The 23,634-nt window shown below is 47.9% G+C and overlaps 2 protein-coding genes across 2 annotated transcripts; both read left to right on the top strand.

Annotated features, from left to right (window-relative positions):
- Positions 1-550: 550 nt before the first annotated feature.
- On the top strand, positions 551-7,299 carry LOC119390282 (uncharacterized). The gene is made up of 5 exons (XM_049415244.1): positions 551-607; positions 1,547-1,640; positions 5,303-5,389; positions 5,741-5,906; positions 7,192-7,299. The coding sequence occupies exons 1-5, from the start codon at positions 559-561 to the stop codon at positions 7,297-7,299; spliced, it is 504 nt and encodes a 167-aa protein (XP_049271201.1). The 5' UTR covers positions 551-558.
- A 2,770-nt stretch (positions 7,300-10,069) lies between these two features.
- LOC119391324 (nose resistant to fluoxetine protein 6) lies at positions 10,070-22,851 on the top strand. The gene is made up of 5 exons (XM_049415243.1): positions 10,070-10,122; positions 12,264-12,384; positions 19,419-19,608; positions 20,705-20,847; positions 22,630-22,851. The coding sequence occupies exons 1-5, from the start codon at positions 10,070-10,072 to the stop codon at positions 22,849-22,851; spliced, it is 729 nt and encodes a 242-aa protein (XP_049271200.1).
- Positions 22,852-23,634: the final 783 nt, after the last annotated feature.

Here is a 23,634-nt window from a genome sequence, read left to right as displayed (position 1 = left end):
TTGCTGTACTACAGGGAAGCGATCACGGGCGTGCCAGCACCGGCGTTGGCTGGATGCACTGGCGCTCCGCAGAGCGCGGCCACGCTGAGCCGTGTTCACCCTAAGAGTGGACGGCACTGTACGTACGTACGTACGTATTATGATGTATGTAGGTAATGTGTAGTAGTATGTAGTCATGTATCGTAGCTATCTATCTATATCTATCTATCTATCTATCTATCTATCTATCTATCTATCTATCTATCTATCTATCTATCTATCTATCTATCTATCTATCTATCTATCTATCTATCTATCTATCTATCTATCTATCTATCTATCTATCTATCTATCTATCTATCTATCTATCTATCTATCTATCTATCTATCTATCTATCTATCTAGTTCGTAGTTAATATTGCAATTAAAACGTGCTATTACTTCGCAGGACTGCTCTTTCAGGTTGTCGGGGCCTTCTCGGTGATATCCAACACACGATTTTTACTCAGTGTAGCTGACAAAGACCGGGTTGACCAGCACTCTCTACAATTCTTGCACGGACTGAGATTTTTAGCCATTATGCACGTTGTGATGGGACACATCACCGTGATCGTAACAGACAGTTACAGTGAGTATTTCACTAAATTTATAAGCGGTTTCTGTGCGAACTGTGTGGCATTTGGCGTATCCCGCTTATTATAACTGCGACAGGAAACCCAGAGTTGAAGTGTTCAAAAACGACGTATATAGCAAGCTTATTTTAAGAGACGTTACTCAAAACTTATTCAGCAGTAATCTATCGCTCTTAGGAATCATAATACATAAACCCGTGCTTGAATAACTTGGACAAAGAATGAATGAAGTCCCACCTCTACAATTGTTATCAACGAGAGCATAGGCTTGAGCGTATACAACAGGGGTCTCACACACGCGGCCCACGGACCATTAGCTAGCGGCCCTCGGCAACACATGAAGTAACGCTGTGTGACTTTACCAAATATTTACTAAATATACCCCCATTATTTTTTCGCCTATTGAAATAATAGCGCTTTATCCGGGTAAGCTATGGAGACGGGACCGGTCTCAAGCATGTTTTTTCGTGAGGTACCCCATGTCGTCACTATGATCTGAAAGGTGGACGTCGAACTAAAACTATTTATTTCAGAATCGGCGTCCAAATTTTAGCTATTGTGTAAATCAGTATTCATATGTTTTTGGAAACCAGACGTCAAATCTACTTCGCAAGTGATCCATATATGAAATACGGGAAAGGCGTTTTTTCAAATGCCATCGTTAGCTGAGATTTCGTTCAAATTTTCTCCACCGCCTGTTGTTCTTACCATCTTCGCTGTCCCAGTCCTTGAGGGACTAAATACATATTGTGGCTGCGGCCCGCTAGCCGAGGTGAGCTTGATACCCGTGTATAAAAGGTCAACTCTTTGCTATCGTCTGAATCAGGCGAGGACAAATACCCGCCTAAGAATTGACTGACCAACATTTGCATGTTTAGCGCATGCGCAATCGTAACGTTGACATTCTAATTTGATTGGCAATAATGCTTTCGTAGCGGGAGTGCTCAACTTGCTCAACAGTATGAGAGCGTGGCAAAACATGCTCGTACCCGCAGCATTCAACAGCGTCGACACTTTCTTTTTCCTAAGGTAAGCAGCTCTTTTCTACTCTGATTGGACAATTGCTGCAGTCTCATATATATATATATATACTTCTATAGTTTGTACTACCTGTACTTGCTCTTATTGTGTTTAGAGATGGCATAGAGAGCGAGCTGATGACGCACGGTTGTTAATAAATCTTTCAGCTTCGTTTGCTGCATGGCAAAAATTTTCCATCAGCGGTGAATGACCATTCCGTTCGAATCAGTATATTTACCCGCACAAAAGCTAACCGGCCACGGTGGTCGAGTGGTTCTGGGGCTCAACTGCTGACTTAGATTTAGGTGCACATTAAAGAACTCCAGCCGGTCGAAACCCTCTGAAGCCCTCCACTACGGCGTCTCGCGTAATCATATCGCGGTTTGGGACGTTAAACCCCATCAATTACAAACAACAATTACACAAAAGCTATCCGATTCGCGACTTGCAAAAGTCTGCAAGTTGGCTTTCCTGCAAGGTTTTTTCTTACCGAAAGATCTCGCTTACAGACCGGTTTTCTTGCTCTTTCTTTCTTGTCTCCCAACCCCTTCCAGTGAAGCACAGCGAACATCACGAATGCTCTTCAATATGAAGACATCAGTACAAATTAAGGAAGCGAAGAGAGAAATCAGACCATCTCCCGCTAAAGTGGACCTGAGGCGATGCGAAGCAGCGCTTCGGCATTAGAGCCCGCGTTTCAGTGGGGGAGTGGAGAGGGAAAGGGGAAAGAGGTGAAGTGGAGAGGTGGATGAGAGGGAAAGGGGGAGGGGGAGTAGAGAAGGGAGGGGAGAGAGGGAAAGGAGAGAGGGGAAGGGAAATGGGAAGTGGGGAGGGGATGGGAGAGAAAGAGTGGAGAGGGAGAGGGGAGAGAAGTGATGTGGAGAGGGGAAGGACAAAGGGGAGAGGGGAAGCGGGGAGGGGAGGGGGAGAGGGAAAGGATAAAGGGGGAGGGAAATGGGGAGTGGAGAGGGGGATGGGAGAGAAGGAGTGGAGAGGGAGAGGACGTGTGTGGAGAGGGCTTGCGCATGCGCAGTAAGGGTGGTCACGCCGCACACCACCACCACCGGATTCAACTCCGCTATAAGATGCTTCACATCTAAAAATTTCTACGGGATTGCAAATCCTCATTGTTGGCCCTCAGCCTACGCAGGGTGGTAGAGGAACCTCCCATTCGGGGACTCCCTTTCACTGGAATTGGTTGCGGCAAAATCACAACGAGCGAGCGAAGCAGTCTGTGAACGATATTACTTGGTTAGGAAAAAAAAAAACCTTGCAGTAAAGCAATGTGCATATTAAATGCAAAGCATTTTTTAGCGAATTTCTGCGACTTTGAGCGTATCTATTTAGCCGCGTACGACTTTGTGCTCTCCGGGCCGTTTCGTTAATCGGATGTTTACCAAAATTGGTGTGGCATAACATGACCTTATTACGAACATAAATGACAGGAGGTAACACCAAAATTATGATATTCATGTCATAAACAGCATGATTTACATTCCACGGCCTTAGGGCTCTTGCGGCCGTTCCGTTAATTTTATATATGCCAAAATTGGTATGGCGTGACAAGAGTTCATGCCGAACATAATGACTAGTCCTAACGTGCAAATGATGACACGCATGTCATGTGCAGCATGATTTACACGGCATGGTCTTGGGGCGCTCGCGGCCGTTTAAATGAATGGATGTGTATGAAAACTGGTGTGACGAGACATTTCTGTATGACGAACATAACTGACACGTGGTAACATGAAACTTATGACATGCATGTCATGTACGACATGGTTTACATGCCACGCTCATGGCGCACTCGCGGCCGTTTCGCTAAATTGATATACACCAAAATTGGTATTGCGCGACACGGACTGTATGACGAACGTAAATAAGAGGTGGTAACATGAAAATCATGACATGCAAGTCATGTACGACATGATTTACATGCCACGCTCATGATGCATTCGCGGCCGCTTCGCTAGCTCGATATACACCAAAATTGGCATTGCGTGACGGGATTTTATGACGAACGTAAATGAGAGGTGGTAACATGAAAGTCATGACATGCACATGTACGACATGATTTACATGCCATGCTCATGGCGCACTCGTGGCCGTTTCGCTAGATTGATGTACACCAAAATTGGTATTGCGTGACGTGACTGTATGACGAAGTAAATGAGAGGTTGTAACATGAAAGTCATGACATGCACGACATGTACGACATGATTTACACGCCATGCTCATGGCGTACTCGTGGCCGTTTCGCTAGACTGAGATACACCAAAATTGGTATATTGCACGACGTGACTGTATGGCAAACGTAAATGAGAGGTGGTAACATGAAAATCATAACACGCAAGTCATGTACGACATGATTTACATGCCAGGCTCATGGTGCATTCGCGGCCATTTCGCTCGTTTGATATACATCAAAATTGGTATTGCGCGACGCGACTGTATGGCGAACGTAAATGAGAGGTGGTAACATTAAAAATCATCACATGCAAGTCATGTACGACATGATTTACATGCCACGCTCATAAAGCATTCGCGGCCGTTTCGCTAGCTTGGCACACCAAAATTGGTATTGCGCGATGTGACTGTATGCCGAACATAAGGGACAGGTGGTAACACGAAAACTATGATATGCATGCCATGTATGACATGATTTACGTGCCACAGTCATGGTGCACTCGCGTCCATTTCGCTCGTTTGATATACACCAAAATATGTATTGTGCGATGTGACTGTATGGCGAACATAAATGACGGGTCTTAACATGCGAATCATGTTATGCATGTCATGTACGGTATGATTTACATGACATTGTCATGGTGTGCTTTAGGCCGTTTTTTTAACTGGATATATACCAAAATTGGTATGGCATGACACGCGTGCGTGATGAACATAGTTGACAGGTCATGCATTGTATATACCAGAATATACGTTTCATTGGCATGGTATATACCAGGTTTCGCATGCATGCGTGCATAGCAAACATGCCATATATGGTGAGCTAGATGCCATGGCATCAGTGATTTCATTTGGCTCAAAGACAAACAAGGCGATGTATGCAGCTATTTGGTGACTGCTTCGCATTACATCGATTCCCACAGTGCGTGGGATCTGCCGGATTTTTTTGTTGTACGTAGATTGTCAATTGCAGTTAGCGTTTTACAGAGCTTCAGCGTTGTCCGCATATTTTCCGCGGAATCGCTCTCCGACTTCCAGAGCCAACGGGCTTTCTCCGAAAAGGTTTTCTCACTAATTTCGTTGACAGTACCTGCATGCGTACAAATTTTACACTGCGTGTAAATGTCGATTGGATAGTTTGTGCACTACTGGCTCGTTCTGGCCTTTTGTAGAACATTTTGGCGGAGGTTCAAGCTTGTTATCGCTAGCGCTTCTTGTGTAGCTGTTTGGTTTCTGTGGATTCCTGCTGAAGAAACTAAGCGTGCATTACCAACTATACGAAAGAACGCTTTGACTGGTTGCATAAGAAAACGCGCTACTCAATCGATGGTATGATGGAGCATCTCTGCTGTGTCGGCATTATCGCGAGACAGACTTGACTGAAAACTGATAATATACATAGTGCACAGCGTTCCGTAAGACGCGAAATGTCGGATAACATTATTTGTAATCACCAATGCGGAACGTGAATATTTTTTTTCCAGCGGATTTTTCTTGTGTCACATTATAAGGAAGCAGAAGGAAAACAGGGCTGCCGTGTTCATCATCGCCGTAATTCGAAGGTTGATCAGGTGAGAAAATCGTCCTACGTTTGGATTTAAATATGTGAGCAATCAGAGAATCATGTCGGTTGTCATGTTTCGCCACTGTATTTCTTGTGACAAAGTGCCATTGCCAGAAGGGTTTCCTGTGTTTCTACCTATTTAGATAGGAGGCGGAATACTGATTTCCTTTATTATGTGGTTAATTATGCAAACACACCGCGTTTACGTAGTAGAACCTCTAGTATGCACATGCATTAGGAGCGGAAGAAACGTCCTGCCCTGTATAAGAGCATAAATGTAAAGTTACGCTCGCTTTTGTTAACAGGACGCCTTAAACCACATAACATATCTTATTATCCCTGCTGCAATGCATTGCAGGATGTGCGTTCCTCTATTCTTCGTCATCATGTGGTTCTACTTGCTTCCTCGTATCGTCGACGGACCGGACACCGAGACCTTCTTCCAGAGATTTTACGCCGACATGTCTGAACACTGGTGGCATTTGCTTGTCCAAATCAGGAACTTTTTCAAGCTAAAGCGCACGGTGAGCGTTGGACACGGTCGATAGACTTTTGCACCATACATATTTAAGAGAGCGCACGTGCCTATAAATTTGAATTGTGAGTGCGTGAAGCGCAGCACGTGGACATCTTATCTTGTGCATGCTGAGATGTCGACCCATTTATCTTGACTCTTTTAGGAGCTGGCTCGCCAGGTTCTTAAGCTGGGGCAATGTCCCGCGTCATAAGCGTAACCTTAGTTCCATAGGCGACCGCTACAGGCGCAGCTTGCGCGAAAGAGAAGTCTTCGTCCTCTTCTTCTTCGAGCGCCTTGATGATGATATTAATGCAGGCAAAACCACATATAGCATAGCCAATTGTAGCATGCGCACGCTCGCGCGAAAGAGAAGTCTTCTTCATCTTGTTCTTCCAGCGCCTTGATGATGACATTAACGCAGGCAAAACATTTCCTCGATTTCCTCGACCACACGTTCGGCCACAGCTGCAAGGTGTGCGACTGCTTGTGGTTCGACAACAACCTGACCACAATCGCTACTATAAAAACGTGTGACGTCTTTATATGACAGTAGAGGAATTGTATGGGGCACTCACGGTTTACCCGTTTATCTCCGAGCCAGCTCCTCAATCATCATTCACTTCGTGGATATGGTGTGATTTTTTTTTCAGTAGTAGTCTGCTGGGGCCCTATTCTGAGATGAACACTTTTGCCGACAGCGTCGCTTTGCGTGAAGCAGGGTCTCGCGTGTCCAGTCAATGAAGCCGCTACTTGCTAACTTTTTCTCGACCAATGAATCAGCGCGCACACTGGAAATGATATTGTGGCAATACTTCTAAAAGTAATCATTTTCAGAATATGACCCCTGAAGAATAGTCGGTTACAACCCCGGAATAAGTACAAGTTTCACCCACTGCCACCACTCTTTCACTTAAAAATAATTTGCATATACGATTCATCCAATCACACTTGCTCATTTACGTGACGTTAAGCACATTTTACGTGTTTCAGATAGTTGGCGTACCCGTACAGACGCATGTTGATGTCGCTGGTTTTAAGTAAAAATGAAAAAGCTCGCTCTCGGCCGCGCAACACTCGATAAAAGCGAAGCTGGTCGATCCAAGTAGGAAGCTTTAGCGCCTAATGCTTGATCACTTGGCTAAGGCTAGGCTTCAAACTTGGTCTAAGTAGGGCTATTTTTCAACAATTTTATGGCTCTTGGATCGAGCACCTCTTTCTCTTCATGTCAACCGCTTTCTTGTTCAAGTAGGCTGGGTCGGATCGAGGCCGCTGATCTTGTTCTCGCTCTGCAGCACGTCGAGCCTGGCGATATGCAGCCTCTTGTTCAGGTGCACGATTCTTCCTCGGACGACCTATGGCTAGAAACTGCCTCGGCACGACCAGGCACGGCTCTTTTATAACAATCGCGAGTACATGCACATGCGCAGTAGGCCTAGTAATGACGTATTCAATGACGCAAACGGTTGCGAGGCAACTATTTTATTTAATCTAGGCGCGGTTATCCTTAGTCGTTTCGGTGGCTTCGACGCAGCTCATCCGCAGCTGTTGCTATGGCGCATGCATGCGCGGCTTTGCATGACGTCACTTCAGCTCTCGCGATAGCTAGGCGCGGCGGGTCCTTTGCCGAGTGCGGCTTCGAGGCGACTTCTCCGTCGCTACTGCTTCGGCACATGCGCGGCTTGGCATGGCGTCACACCAGCTGGCCCCTTAGCGAGGCGAGACGACGCCAGGTGGTGCGCAGCTGTGGCATCGGTGGTTGCTCGGCAACGGCGCGGCGAGGTTTCTTGCAGGGAACAGGCGTTTTTATGCCCTGCTTAACAGCTGCACTGTTAAAAAAAATTCATAGCATATCCACGGGTGAATGATGAAGAGCTTGGGCGAAGCTCCTGAAGCAATCATGGTTACACCGTGAAATCTTCAGTAGTTTCGCTCAGCAGTAATCAAAGCTATAGCCCAGTGCATCATCAAAGACGTGACAAACACTGTATATATTTATAAAAGAAATTTTATTAATCGTAAGTGGTAGCTAGACGTGGCTTCCGTTCCTCCTTTATTATAACGGCTTTATGGTCGGTGAAGTGATGGATCGGTGATGGGTCGTAGTGGGAGGTTCGCAAAGACGAAGAGTGGGCAGTTTGCGAAGGTGGCTTCCGTTCCCCCTTCATTATAACGGCTTTATGGTCGGTGAAGTAATGGATCGGTGATGGATCATAGTAGGATGTTTGCAAAGACGAAGTAGTGGGCAGTTTGCAAAAAAATCGGTGATGGGAGGTACTGTTCGGGAGATACTGCCGGTTACGCCTTACGCCGGACGCGTGACAAGGTTAGACTAAGAGGAGCTTCGCCCCTAAAACTTGAACGTCTTGGCAAATTCCAACAGATAGATATTCGTTTGTTTTGCTCAGTTATGATCGCTGTAAATAGCCTGCGAACACTTGTCTTTTTCTCAATTTCATGTGTTCCACTAGGCAGGAATCGCACACATTTACCCGGTGTTCAAGCCGAATTAGAAAGCATATCTCGTTTCTTACTCTTGGAAACAGGGAGGCTGGTTACGGGTGATACGCATTGAAAAATTCGAATTGCGTGGTTCGATTACAGGGCAAAATTTGTTTGTTATTCAGGAAGCGCTATAAACACCCGAGAATTGAATTTTGGGAAAAGTAAGAAGAATAGATATAGAGTAGCACACATTGGGTGATGGACATGAGAACCTAAAATCTGTGCAATAGAATGACGACTCCGGATAACATTGTCGTGAAGCAATGGTCAATTAAAGCCGTTTTTACATGCTAAACTCTGCGAACTAGAGTCACGCAATTGACGTTTTGGAGTGGGTGCCCTAAATGAAGAAAAGTGAACTTATTAACGCAACTGCCCGAGTGAAAAAAGGCATACTTCCAGCGGAAGCTGTATTTCCGTAACGCCTCACGAATCTGCTCTTTGGTAACTTTTATTTTCGTGAGCGTGTGAAACCGAATGTAAGGAATACATGTCGATTAGACGAGAAATATATGTATTTATCGAGCTGGAAATGCCAAAATTTATTAGCACTGTTTCTGTTTGGTTGATTCTTTCGCACTCACCTGCCATTGTGCTAGAGAGCTTTCTGGCAAAAAGGTAAACGGTGTCTATCATTACATTTCTTTAGGAAACATTGGTACATACGTGGTACTTGTCAGCGGACTTTCAGCTCTTCCTTGTCTCGCTTCTGACGCTCCTGATGCTTAGAAGGTGAGCTTACGTATCCACATTTGTCTCGCGTTTTCATTTTCGAATTCGAATTGTGTTGTGTGCATATATTTCTTCGTAAAATAGCTCTTAAGGTTGTTTCTGCATTTCTTACTGCAGCTTCTATTTGAAAGGCCCCGTGCAGCTTTCTATTGAAGTGGATGCTGTGCCGATCCCTCGTATATGTTGAGTCATTGTCTAGTAAAAATATATTTAATTGGAACTGGAAGCCTACAGCGGATGGTTGGAAAAACACTTTTATTAGACAACTGCAGCTGGATCGACACGAATGAAGTCTGCTGACATTACTTCATGAAGCATAAAAAAGGAAAATGGATCGAGGGCTTGTTTTTTTTGTAAGGTACAACCTAATGAATATGGCACAACCTAAAAGACAAAGAAGCCAAGGAAGGCATAGGGGTCCTTATTTGTAGTTATAGATGTACTGTTCTAACTATGATTCAAATGGAAATTAATTAAGGTGGCAGAAAAAAACAACTTGTCGTAGCTAGGGTCGAGCCCGTCTGTTGGAGTAGAAGCGCGTCCACACTGCGAAGCACAAGTGAAGTAAGCACTGACAGTAGGCAGAACGCTGGCGTCATGGATTACTTGCAGTGCTGGTGGTAAAATTACTCCGCGAACAAGTTGTGGTGTCGAAGTGAAAATGTGGCGGAGGCCACATTTTCGATGGAGGCGAAAATTCTTGAGGCCCGCTTGCTTAGATTGAGGGGCATTTTAAAGAACCCCAGGTGGTCAAAATTTCCGGAGCCCTCCATAACGGCGTCTCTAATAATCCTACCGTGGTTTCGGGACGTTAGACCCCAGCAATTATTATATTATATAAGTGAAAATGTGCTCTCTCCTGGCAGACGAAAGCATCTGGCTCTGGCGGCGTTAGCCACCCTCTCTCTGCTAGGCTGCGCCATTGCAACATGGACCATGGCCAGGTTTCATCTGCTGCCGTTCCTCGTTATTCCTTTCCCGAAATTTCAGTAAGTACATTTCCGCGAAGAGTGCCTCGAAAGAACTCCGCGTGCAAAAGCAGTAAGTTTTGCTTGCTCAAATAAATCAACGAAAAACTAACGTACTGTTGTGCACCTTTTTCTCAAGCCAATCATAAGGCGACAGCTACTGTATCTTTCTTCCTGAACAATATTTGGCCCAAATATTCGTTTTCCGAAGAATAAGAGAATGGTTGCCTCTCCCGTAATCGAGAGCAGATATAAGAATGAACTGGCCACCGGCAAAGCAGATTGGTTGGAGGAAGTACTAGCCGCAACCTCAGGCGCCACGTTGCGCGATGCGCCGCACGCTGCGTGGCGCCATCTCTCGGAAGATGCGGCAGCCAGTGCCGCGAATCCATTGCCTCCACGATTAGCTCCGATTGCCGCGACGCTTAATAAAGCATGGGCATGCTGTTGGCGATAGAAAGGACCAGTGTATGGTGCCCTGAATCTGCCTTTGGAACGTGTCTGTTGGAGATAAAAAAAAAAAAAAGGAAACGTCAGCGTACTGCAAGTTACAGCGTCATTATTATTGCGAACAGACATTATTAAGAACTCCGAAGCAATATCTTTTGTAACCTGTTTGAGCAGTAAGTAACGCGTCTAATGCGGTCCTCTCCTAAGTAAGCGTTGTGGGCCTGCGACTAAATTTTGAGTAGTTGTCCAGATGTCTTGTGTTGCACTCGCAACTGTGCCCAGATAACATTCCGGCGTTTGGCTCAAGGTCAGGTGAAGGTTACTGGCAACGGGAGTTTACTGCATTTCGTGCATTTCGTGCTTAAAAATGGGAACACGAGAACTTAAAGAGCACTGTCATTTCTCACAATCATGCGTTGACATGCGTAGGAAATGAACTCTCCAAATAAGTGACAAGCAACTGCTAAAAATTAGAGCATAAGCACATTAGCATGTCTTGTTCGGCAACCATTGATGTAATACGTTTATTTAAGATCCCCGCATCGTGGCAGCTGGCTGAGGTTCGTTGCAGCACTTCTGCCTGCTATATTATAAAATCGATAACTGTAACGGGCGGCATGTCGTTTCCTTGTTTAAAGGGGTCATGAACCACTTTTCCAAGTAATGATGTAATGACCTCATTATGGGAGTTTACTGCCTCCCGAATCGATTGCCGCAAAAATTTCTCGAATCCGTCAAGAATCAGCGGATTTACGGGGGTTTGGCGCACGCTCCGAGCGCTTTCTCTCTTTTCTCGTGCCGACGAGCGCACTGGAAGCTAGACAGGGAGGGATGGCATGGGGGAAAGAAGTTACGTCAGTGCGCGTCATGAAACGCGATCGCTCTCCCGCTGTGATTCGCTCGCGCGAGTGCGGCTACCGTGTACTGAGGAGTGCGGCGCCGGCAAGTGGCGGCACCCCGCGGCAAGAAGCGCATCTGATCCGAACGCCGCTCTCGATTTACGTCGGCTATCGGCCAATAAGCGTGCTATGTCTCTTGCGACGTAAACTGCCAGACGCCCCGCCCACCGACGAGAGTGAGAACCGGCCTCTGTTTGAAAAGAGGGCGCCTGGGGAAACGGCAACTTCGCGCTCCGCCTGTGGCCTTTACGCGGCGCGCACGACTGTAGTATTTGGCAGAGCAGTTCATAGCCGTGTCAGCTTTCCGCAGGATGTGTTTTTTCAACAAGCCCAAGGGGTGCTTCATGACCTCTTTAACATCCGCGAAGTGTCCTATAAAATTTGCTACGGCTATTTTTGCCGTTCTTCGGTTCATAGAAACTGCAAATGACGTTTGCTAGATAGATAGATAGATAGATAGATAGATAGATAGATAGATAGATAGATAGATAGATAGATAGATAGATAGATAGATAGATAGATAGATAGATAGAAACGGTCAGCATGCCATTGGTTCGCTGAGAAATACTTTGCATTAAATACCTGTTGTTATGATGTTGCGAATTTGTTATTTTTTTGCTCCACGTCTTATTTTTGCCCTCGAGTAATTTTCCATTTTTACTGTATTCCTCCTCCCATGTTTCTGCCGGTTTTCTGTTTTATGTGTACGAAATACGCACCAGTAATGAGTCCTAGGCGTGTTAATTGGCACTTTCAGAATTGAATGAATGAATGAATTGATTTACGTGGCATTTACTTTCGTTTTTCTTGCAGGCGAATGATGATGACAATGAGCGATTATTACAGCCAGCCTTTTTACCACGCCGTGTGCTACTTCAGCGGCTGCATGACTTCTCTCATCTTCCCTGAATTCAGAGAGCGGAAGATTTCCAAGGTGCACTTTTAAACTTAACGTTTACCTCGTGATTTACGTGGTTATGCACGTTGGCATGTAACCAAGCACGCGCTGTGATTTCTTACAAAAGCGGCGTATGTGGCAGTGTTTAGCATTATCGACGTCCGAATACCTTAGCAAGCTTATGAGAAGTGTAACTGAACTCGGTCACTGTCACTACGCTTGATACTTCACTGGCTGGCATCAATGACAGCAACGAAATGCCTCTGCGGTAGGAATGCACATTAAGACTGCTGCGTTGCAAATTGGGTTGATAAGCTGGCTTCAGCTACACAATGTGGAATACTCAGTGAAAACGTTTTAGGAGCGAAGCTCCTTAGGCCCGCACTCCACCGTCGCCGTTAAAGCTCCCTTCTCTTAAGCATCACTTTGGGTTGTAGTGGCCGGTGATAGGCCTTGAGCGGTTTGTTCTAGCGCATCAGAAATTCGAGATTAAAAGAAGTAAGCTCTGTGCACAGCTGGGTATAATGGTCGTCTTCACTTTCACCACCTTTATCGTGGATTGTGAAATGACAACTGTAGTGAAGAGGAATGTCCAGCGCTGCAGCCACATCGCCAGCCCTGCGCGAGGCACGAGCTGGAGCTGCCTAGCCCGCGTTCGTGCTGCCACGCTGCCCGCGCCCGTCCAGTTCCTGCTGCTACTGTTACGACGAGCACCGCTTGTAGCCCAGTGTTTTCATTATATTTTGGTGGAGGCTGCTGCGGTTTTCCCCGGCCCTGGAATTGCGTAGCCGAAAGCTCCCGTCCGTCATGCCTGACGACGCCGTCCCGACACCCCCACCGGCTTCCCCGCCCACGTGTCCCGGTGCCCAGCGTCTGCGAGAGCCCGAGATCTTCAGCGGCACCGATGAAAAAGACGTCGAGGATTGGCTTGAATCCTATGAACGCGCGAGTGCTAGCAACAAATGGGACGATCCCATGAAGCTTGGCATCGTGATGTTTTACTTAACGGATGTCGCCAAGCTATGGTACAAAAACCACGAGGCCGACATCCCCACTTGGACGACCTTTAAAACCAGCATCGCAGCTGTTTTCGGACGCCCTGGTGTGCGCAAACTTCGAGCAGAACAACGACTCCGAAGCCGGTCCCAGCAAACTGGCGAAACATTCACCAGCTACATCGAGGACATCCTCGACCTCTGCCGGCGTGTCAACCCAACCATGGCGGAAGCGGACAAGGTACGCCACATCATGAAGGGCATTTGCGATGATGCCTTCCAAATGCTGCTCTCGAAGAACCCTGCCACTGTCTCTGAACTTATCGAGCTTTGCCAGAGCTTCGACGAGCTCCGCAGACAGCGTCTTCTCACGCGGCGCCAGCACGTTTCGGACGAAACCATTTCGAGCGTCGCTACCGCTCCTGACCTTGAGTCACTGCTGTCCCAGATCAAGGATTTCGTACGTGCTGAGGTTGCTCGTCAGCTTTCTCTACTATCACCAGCCGGACCACCACCGTCGCCTTTGCCAGCAAACATTCGCCAGGTAATCCAAGAGCAAGTTTGCGCGGCCCTGCCTTCTGCCCGCGACACTCCGCCGTTGACGACCCCTGTTGTCTGTGCCGAGGTGAATGCGCCTCTCACCTATGCTGAAGTTGCCGCACGGCCACCGCCTCAGACTTTTGCGTCATTACCCTCAGCCGTTCCAGTGCGACCAACTCCCCGCTTCGATCAGGCAAGGTACCCACAGAGTAGTCGCCAATGGCGCACTCTCGACAACCGACCGATCTGTTTGCGTGTGGCCTGCCTGGCCACGTCGCGCGATATTGCCGTCGGCGCGTACCTCCCTACCACCAGAGCTTCGATTCTGACACGTATGTGTCACCGCGCCCACCGTTCTCAGCATCTCGGAACCCCGGCCAGATGTCTTCTTACACCGACCACCGCCCTCCTGTTAACCGCCGCTCGCCATCGCCTCGACGCCGCTCGCTATCGCCGATGCGTCGTCGTTCATCCACGCCGGAGCAGGAAAACTAATTGCCGCAGTTCCAGAGGCAGGAACTGCGTCACCCGCGAAACGACCAAGACCTCTCCCTTCACCGACGAATGTTATTGATGTATCTGTGGACGGCGTCGCTGCACTCGCCCTTGTCGACACTGGTGCCGCAGTTTCAGTGATGAGTGCCAAACTCTGCCGCTTGCTAAAAAAAGTTACGACGCCGCTATCGAACATATCTCTTCGTACCGCCAGCGCCGATCGCATCACGCCGGCCGCTGCATGTACTGCTCGCGTTGTGATTAATGGCCTGCTCTATGTCGTCGAATTATTAGTGCTGCATTCATGCTCCCACGACCTCATTTTGGGCTGGGACTTTCTCTCCGCTAATAAGGCTGTCATCGACTGCTCTCGCGCTGAGGTGGTATTTGAAGTGCTTTGCGACGCCCCGTTATTTGACGCTCCTGAAACCGAGGACAAACTATTTGTTGCGGAAGACGTTTCAATACCGCCGCACTCTTTTGCCCTTGCCACGGTGTCCTGCAACAGCATCGCCGAGTCGAGCGCCCTTTTTACGCCATCTGCCATTTTCGCCTGTCGCAAATGCTCCCCGCTGCCTTTTGCCGTATTGGAAATTCGTCACGGCGTCAGCAGACTGCTCGTCTCGAACCTGCAGTCATGTCCTTTAACACTGCTTCGTGGCGAGTGCGTCGGGCGTGTCCACAGTGTCGACCCTTCTACCATCATTGACCTGCCAACCGGTTCTACCGCCGAACACGAAGTCGCCGGAGTGTCCTGTGATTCCTCGCAGCAGACTACTACGCCTGACGTACTGAGCAGCTCCATCGCCGACACGCTCACCGTTTCTCAACGCGCCCAGCTTCTACGCCTCCTCGACAAGTTCCGCTCTTCCTTCGACTGCCAGCATGCTTCCCTCGGCCGCACGTCAGCTGTAAGTCACCGCATCGACACGGGTACCAATGCGCCACTGCGACAAAGACCCTATCGTGTGTCCGCGACAGAGCGCCAGGTTATCGACGACCAAGTAGCTGACATGCTGAAGCGCGGCGTCATCCAGCCTTCGAATAGCCCCTGGGCATCTCCAGTTGTTCTTGTTAAGAAGAAGGATGGGTCAATTCGCTTCTGCGTTGATTACCGTCGTCTTAACAAGATAACTCGAAAAGACGTTTACCCCTTACCGAGAATTGACGACGCCCTTGACTGCCTCCAAGGCGCGGAGTTCTTCTCTTCTATCGACTTACGGAGCGGCTATTGGCAAGTCCCCATGGCACCTGACGACCAACCTAAAACGGCTTTCGTCACACCTGATGGTCTTTACGAATTCCGTGTCATGCCTTTTGGTCTTTGCAACGCGCCCGCAACATTCGAGCGGATGATGGACAATCTTTTGCGTGGTCTTAAGTGGAAAACGTGCCTCTGCTACTTAGATGACGTAGTTATATTTTCACCAGATTTTCCCACACATCTCAGCAGGCTAGAGGAAGTACTGCAGTGCCTAACTGACGCCGGCCTTCAGCTCAACCTGAAGAAATACCGCCTTGGTCGCAAGTCAGCTCACCATCCTCGGCCATGTTGTGTCCAAAGACGGCATTCTTCCCGACACCGCCAAGCTTCGGGCAGTCGCTTGACTTTCCTCGACCTGCGTCTTTAAAAGAACTTCGCAGCATTCCTTGGCCTCTGTTCGTACTTTCGCCGCTTCATTCGTAATTTTGCGACCATCACCGCTCCCTTGAATCAACTCCTACGAAGCGATTCAAAAACTTACGTTTGGTCACCCGCCTGTGACGATGCCTTCCAAGAGTTGCGCTGTCTGCTAATCTCACCGCCAATCCTGCGTCACTTCGACCCTTCCGCTCCGACTGAGGTACACACCGACGCCAGCGGTGTTGGACTCGGCGCCGTGCTCGCGCAGCGCAAGTCGGGGTTCCAAGAATACGTCGTCGCATACGCAAGCCGTACCCTCACTAAAGCCGAGAAGAATTATTCTGTTACGGAGAAGGAATGTCTGGCCATAATTTGGGCTCTTGGCAAATTTAGACCCTATCTTTATGGCCGCCCCTTCGACGTAGTGACAGATCACCATGCTCTTTGCTGGCTATCTACGTTGAAGGACCCCTACGGCCGTTTAGCTCGCTGGGCTTTGCGGTTGCAAGATTTCGACATGCGTGTCGTCTACAGGTCTGGCCGCCGCCACACCGATGCCGACGCCCTATCACGCTCGCCTGTGTCAACCGAAAGCGCTGCCTGCCTATCTGCCGTAGACGAAACACTTCCGTTCCCAGCAGGCTGCGACATGGCGTCTGAGCAACGCAAGGATGCCTGGATCAGCGCCCTTCTGCGATTCCTTTCCGACCCGTCGACTTTTCCTTCAGCTTCTCGAGCATTGCGCCGTCAAGCTTCCCACTTCGAAATCCGCGATGGTCTCCTCTATCGCCGGAACTACACGTCTGACGGCCGCAAGTGGTTACTGGTCATACCTCGCCATCTTCGTGCAAAAATATGTTCAGCTTTCCACGCTGACCCACAGTGCGCACATGCGGGCGTCTTCAAAACATACGCCCGCCTTTCCTCCAGGTTCCATTGGCGAGGCATGTACACCTTTGTGCGCAAGTACATTCAGTCCTGCCCACAGTGCCAACGACGCAAAGCTGCTCATCAGCACGCCTCTGGTCCGCTCCAGCCAATCCCTTGCCCGGCCAGGCCCTTCGACCGCATTGGCATTGACCTGTATGGGCCCCTTCCGTGCACGGCTTCTGGAAACCGCTGGGTAGTTGTCGCTGTTGACCACCTGACGCGATACGCAGAAACAGCCGCTCTGCCTGCTGCCACGGCCCGCGACATATCATCTTTCCTCCTGCGGAACTTCATTCTCCGTCACGGCGCACCGCGCGAACTTCTGAGCGACAGGGGACGTGTGTTCCTTTCCGAAGTCGTGAACGCACTCCTTGCCGAATGTCGTATCGTTCATCGTACTACTACCGCCTACCATCCTCAAACTAATGGCTTGACGGAAAGATTCAACCGCACCCTTGGCGACATGATCTCTAAGTATGTTGCCTCGGATCACTCTGACTGGGACCTAATTTTGCCCTTTGTGACGTACGCCTACAACACTGCTCCACAGGCGACTACAGGCTTTTCGCCATTTTTCCTCGTATATGGCCGAGAACCCTCGACCACACTCGATACCATTCTGCCGTACCGACCCGATGTCTCCGAATCTACACCCATCTCTGAAGTTGCCCGCCGCGCCGAGGAATGCCGTCAGCTCGCCCGGTCGTTCACAACCGTCGACCAATGGAGACAAAAATCTCGGCGCGACGATGACCACCCGTGTCCTCACTTTCTTCCGGACTCCCTTGTGTGGCTTTGGGTTCCAGCTGTCCCTACTGGTCTCTCCTCCAAGCTTGTTTCCAAGTATCAGGGACCCTACCGTGTTGTTGCGCAGACGTCACCTGTGAACTATATCGTCGAACCAGTCACACCATCTACGGACCAACGCTTTCGGGGTCGTGAAACTGTTCACGTACAGCGTCTGAAGCCCTATTACGATCCGCTCGTAATAAGTTCACCGTGAGTCGCCAGGATGGCTCCTTTCCGACGGGGGACGAATAGTAGTGAAGAGGAATGTCCAGCGCTGCAGCCACATCGCCAGCCCTGCGCGAGGCACGAGCTGGAGCTGCCTAGCCCGCGTTCGTGCTGCCACGCTGCCCGCGCCCGTCCAGTTCCTGCTGCTACTGTTACGACGAGCACCGCTTGTAGCCCAGTGTTTTCATTATACAACCATCATTCTAGCGCACTACGGGCGCTTTGTTGAAGGTAGTAGCAGACGTTCTCCCCACCCGGCGCCGGCACAAAAAGACAATGAGCGCGCGTTGCAGAAAAAATACAAAAAAACAAGGCGCGTGGTGCAAAAACTAGTTTCAAAACGTACATAGTCGCTTGCGTCCTATTTCTAAGAAGCTTCGCTCATCAGTGGTATTCGTACACAGAACAACTGCTGATTTTTTCATTACCCGCAGTGCCTTATAGATGCCCGTAACAGAAAGTGGTGGGAAATGAAAGCAATCATAAGGAATTATAGAGAAAAAAAAAACCTAGTTGATCCCTCCATTACTGTTTTTATATCTTAAGTAGAGTCATTTAAGGGCAGCTCTATCAAGAGTAAAAAAAGACTTTTTAACATGTGACCATTGTCTTTTTGTTGTACATTCAATAGCTGACTCACACGCGCTAGGAGAAATCAACATATTTTAGATATTATTGCGCATAAAGAGAAGGAACAGAGGTGACGAAGGCTATCAATAAAATGAAACTTTTTGCAAATGAATCATAGCGAGTTGATAGCGAAGTAACATGACGGCAGTTTATTACTGAAGAAACATGACACGAAGCGAAAACAAATGGTACCATTTACTACGGAGGAGCGAGATGTGCACGACGAGACGATAGGTGCAAGGCTGGCGGCCGTCGCCTCCAAGCGCCGCCATTGGTGGCGCCATCTGGTATATTCAAGTCAAAGCCCTCTTGCGGCCACGGCAACGTTTCTTGTTAGACCCGGCAACATAGAAATAATTGCGCGATCTTAAAACTAACGAAACGACATCACCCATATCTGCTCCTCGATTAGAGGTAGGACTAAGCGAAAGTTGATGTCACCATTTATGCGTCGCTACCGTGACTGGTAACAAGTCATAAGTCGAAAATCGGATCGAACGGGCAGCCTCTGTTCCGCCATTTTGGTGCGCTATCTTCTATATCCCGCAGCGCTAAATGCAAAAATTACTGCGAGTACACAACCCGCGAAGCTCCTCATAGGGTTCCGCGCCTGTACATCGAAGACTGGGTCAAAGACACACGCTAAGCTTTAACGGACGTTACACCTCTCTATTTCCTGAGAACTTGGTCACATCGCAGAATAGACCTTGCAAACAACAGAGAGCTTGAGTACTAAGGTGCCAACGGCTGTCGTGCCTGAATACTAAAATTCTCCGCTGAAGCGCTTCTATAGCTGTCTCCGCAAGGTACGTAAGTAACGTAAACTCCCTTATTGTTTACAGACTTTTCAGCTGGCAGGCTGGTGCGTATCTGTCAGTTGCGGCCTCTTCTGCGTATTCGTGAAGTTTCCATGGTACTCAAAGGACAGTCCTGCATCTGACAGCGTAGAGATAATCGTCGCCTTCTTCGACAGGATAGCGTGGTCGATCTCTCTTGCTTGGATTACTCTGGCTTGTTCTACGGGCCGAGGTGGTGAGAACGCCCTCCTTTCCATTCTTGTTCTACCACCGCACCCCGGTTTTATTCGATTCTGTCTTTATTTTCCGGCATTCGTGTGCTCTGGTGTATTCTTGTCGTTAGCTAAAATGTTTCGTCGCACTGCCGAGACGGATCTCAGAGGCCATGTAGAAATAAGCGCGTGGTTGAGATCTGCTGCGCGAGGTGCCACAACAATTCCAGATTCTCACAATCTTTCAATGAAGTGAATAGGTTAACTTTGTTAATTATCCTGATAATTAATTGGCCCCTAAGTCAAGTTATTCTATGATATATGTATATATACAATATAACTCTTAAACTGAAGCAGAAAGATCAATTTTTATATCTTTCAGGATACTCTTTATGAGCATTCTTAAAACCGGAAGTAAGTGCTCGACCGCATGTGCTTGGAAGAGCAACAAGAGCGTCACACGGTGCTCGTGCCAATAAAAAAACTCAAGAACAATCACTCGAGGACACAACGGCAAAGCGAGATCGTTCGCCCGAGGGTGCGGCTATCGGAGAGTACGCCATCTTTGCAATAAAACGACGCGTTCCTCCTGCCGCTGTTAAAAAATCACCGCCTCTTGGCACAAAGCAAAAGCAAAGCAAGACAGATCCGGACACGAACGATTCGGTTTTAGATATTGTATTAGCTGGCGGGCCATGGACATAGAAGTGCCAGTTGTTTCGAAATTTTGGTACGGTGCGTACGGGTCGCTGTTGGCCCTTGATCAATGAGCATAATAAGGAATGGCTGCAGTGCACTCATTGCTTAAAGTCTCTTTTCGTTCTAGGGGGCCCAACTTAGCTAGAGGAGAAATGTGTTAGGGGCACAAGGGCTTCTCTCATGCATCTATATGAGAAGGACGCATGAGAAGGACGCTCTGCATGCGTGGATGCTCATCAGGCAAAGTTCTGGCCGGGCCTTAAATTTCGGTCCCCTGCCGTGATCTTCGGGTTACATTAAGCGCTTAGCGTAACGAAGGACGTCTTTTCTTCTAAAGATGGAGAAGGACAGCCATAATGGCTTCTCTCCGTCGTTTGTACACATTACCATGACTGAGACAAGCCCTTGTTTTTCTTTTAGGCCCTGTGAACAAGTTCCTGTCTTGGAATGCATTCGTACCATTGAGTAAGCTTTCGTATGGCGTGTACTTAATCCACCTGCCGCTCTTCGAACTGATGATGCACTCGTCGAGAGAACGAGTGTATTTTTCTGCGTTTAATCAGGTAAGTTCTAGACGCCGGGAATTCGTGCTGTGATGTAACACAGTGCCAGCCAAAGTGCTTCCTTTCTGCGGGCTTTCAATTGAAGAAATAGCATTTTTCTACTTTTCTAAGTGTGCAGTTCCGCGCAAAAGTACGCAGGGCTCGGACGCTTTACTGTTTAAAATCTCGGCGTGTTCCGCAGTAGCAACTTTTGAAAAAAACATCAGGCCTAGCTCCCCAATATTGCGCGCCAGAATGTGCTAGTGGCTGGCTGTTCTCATTGAACGTACTAGACGTAACATGAGACTGAGATTAAGTACGTAACTCTCGCTACCAACAGAACAAAAATGTGTCATGAGAGTGGTGCTATACGTAGCCCAAACTGCCCTTCATGCCGAATAGCCGAATGGATAAATCTTTTCGTTATCACTTTCCGACTACTCCTGCTATCTCACTGCCTGGCGTTAGTGATCCTGAAGGTAATGAAACTGAGCCCGTTAGCTGTTCCACCACAGCTCTGCCTCCATGAGAGGTACGGTTATCGTCAGGGTTGCCGTTGGGTGGACTTGAAAAGGAGCCAGAACTCAAGCCAAAAGTAGCCGAAGTAGCCATGTAATTTGATGTTATTGCCAAATTTGTAGCCAAATAGAACAGAAGCGGTATTATGAGTACAGTCCTTAATATTGATCAATAAATAATATCATTTTGAATTAAGCAAGATCATAAAAATAAGAACACAGTTTACCCCTATATTGGTCTTCGAGCCCCAGGTAAGTTGCAAAAAAATGAACAAATTTAAATAATCCATTGCACGCGCATATAGCTTATGTAGAAAACGATCTTGCCAGATACAAACTAATACATTACAGCATTACATTACAGCTAGCAAGTCAGTAGGAACATTAAACGTTGAAACAGTTTTTCCTTGAAGCTGCAGACCAAATTTGAATAGTAGAGTTTATGTAGTACAAGTCCAGCTCCAAATAGTGAAACGATGAACACGCCAGCTTCATTTTGTTGCGGATCTTTGTTTTTGTCAAGTTTACACGAGTACACGAACAGTGCACCAGAATTACTCGTAGAAACTTGCGCGCAGTATCAGCATAGATGGTGCGCAGCATCAGCAGCTTGCTGACCATGCGTTTGCCTACATGCACGCAACTTCACCACTCCGTATTGCCGCCTCGATGCGCATGAGGCTACTGGTTGGTGGAGGACGTGAGCGCGCATCGGCTGAAACGACATAAAAGCTTAAAAACAACGCATTTTATCGGCAAACAATGAGAAACATGGTTACTTAATGCGCCAAATCTGAAGTTTAAAAGTAGCCAGAAAGTAGCCATCGAGGCAACCGAAAATTTTCGTCGCCAAACGGGGTCGAAAAGTAGCCAATTTAGCGCTAAAAAGCCATTAACGACAATCCTGCTTATCGATTTGAAATTTAAAGTGTCTATTCATAAAGAACGCAAGGAAAAAAAAAATGAATTCAGGACAGTAATCAAGATCACTTGAGTACAGTCTTCCAAACCGAACAGTTTCTAACAAAAAAAAAGAGAAAATGTTCTGAAACGTTAAGCACCTCAACATATGCACGCATGATTGAATAGAGATAAATTGAACAATATACCCGGCAATTTGCAGATGCCGAGCTCAATTTTTCTTTCTCGCTAGACGAGAGTAGTAAGGAGAACCCTCTCGCGGACAGTTTGAAATGCTCAGGCAATCGCTTCTAAAATAGTTGACGTGCAGCTTTCCCTCTCATTCTTGTAATGTGTGGAACAACAGACCTGAAATTTCTTGCAGGGCACGCTTTACTTCGGTGTGCTCGTGTGGTGCTTGGTGTTCTCGTACTTCGTCTTCATCGCCTGCGAAGCGCCGACTGCAGTGCTGGACAAGCTTATTCTCGGCAGGCTGACGAGAGGTGGCAGTGCCCGGAGCCAGGAACGTCAAGAACAACATCTCGAAGGTGGCGACTCGAACACACTGAGCGGCGGCGTAGAGGGCGATGAAATTTCACCGCGCTAACCAGGCAGTGGCTGTAGGCCAGCGGTCTGAGACTCACCTCAGCTAGCGGGCCGCAGTCAGGATATTTAGTCCCACAAGGGTCGGGACAGCGAAGAATGTTGAAGAGCGGAGGGGGGGGGGTTGAACAAGTCAAGTCAAGTCAGGTCAAGTCAAGTTTATTAAATAGTTCAGTTGAGTTACATGGTTAGCGTTTTACAGCAGGGGGTCCCAAAGTTTCAGAGAAACTGACAGGGGGACCTCCTATGGCTACATGGATGGGGTATATTACAAAAAATGCAGCAATAGCATACGGACATGTGAGAAATAACAAACAAAATGTCACTTAACGCTGCCATTCGAAAGGACGCATTTCCCATATCTCATATATGGATGATTTCTGAAGGGGATTTGGCGTTATGATCCGAAAAATATATCCACAGTGATCTGCAGAATTACTCAAATCTGGACGCCGATCCTCAAACAGAGATGTTGTTCCAAGGTGATCTTTCAACACAGGGTGACCGCAGGGGGCGCCTCACGAAATAAAAAATGATTGCCACCAGTCCCGTCTCTGTAGTTAACCCGAGCAAAGCGTTATTAATTGCAATAGGCGAATAAGTAATGCGAGTAGAATTTAGCGATGTCACAGACATTTTACTCCTCGTGAAGCCGCGGGCTACTAGCAAAACGTCCACGGGCCGCGTGTCTGAGAACCCTACTGTAGCCCTTGTTATGAAGTAGCGGAAGTTGTGCGCCTTGGTGTTGATTCATATTTGAGAAAAAGTTCAAGCACAGTGAAGAACG

Source organism: Rhipicephalus sanguineus, chromosome 4, assembly GCF_013339695.2.
Source record: "Rhipicephalus sanguineus isolate Rsan-2018 chromosome 4, BIME_Rsan_1.4, whole genome shotgun sequence".
Lineage (NCBI taxonomy): Eukaryota > Metazoa > Arthropoda > Arachnida > Ixodida > Ixodidae > Rhipicephalus > Rhipicephalus sanguineus.
This window is presented reverse-complemented; position numbering and strand designations above follow the sequence as displayed.

What these genes read in the sequence shown, in the direction of transcription:
- LOC119391324 (XM_049415243.1), top strand. Translation starts at nt 10,070, where the DNA reads ATGGCCAGGTTTCATCTGCTGCCGTTCCTCGTTATTCCTTTCCCGAAA. An exon ending in TTGTTCTACGGGCCGAGGTG is followed by an intron (nt 19,609 to 20,704) that starts GTGAGAACGCCC and finishes TTTTTCTTTTAG; the next exon opens with GCCCTGTGAACAAGTTCCTG. An exon ending in ATTTTTCTGCGTTTAATCAG is followed by an intron (nt 20,848 to 22,629) that starts GTAAGTTCTAGA and finishes AATTTCTTGCAG; the next exon opens with GGCACGCTTTACTTCGGTGT.
- LOC119390282 (XM_049415244.1), top strand. Translation starts at nt 559, where the DNA reads ATGCACGTTGTGATGGGACACATCACCGTGATCGTAACAGACAGTTAC. An exon ending in GATCGTAACAGACAGTTACA is followed by an intron (nt 608 to 1,546) that starts GTGAGTATTTCA and finishes ATGCTTTCGTAG; the next exon opens with CGGGAGTGCTCAACTTGCTC. An exon ending in GACACTTTCTTTTTCCTAAG is followed by an intron (nt 1,641 to 5,302) that starts GTAAGCAGCTCT and finishes TTTTTTTTCCAG; the next exon opens with CGGATTTTTCTTGTGTCACA.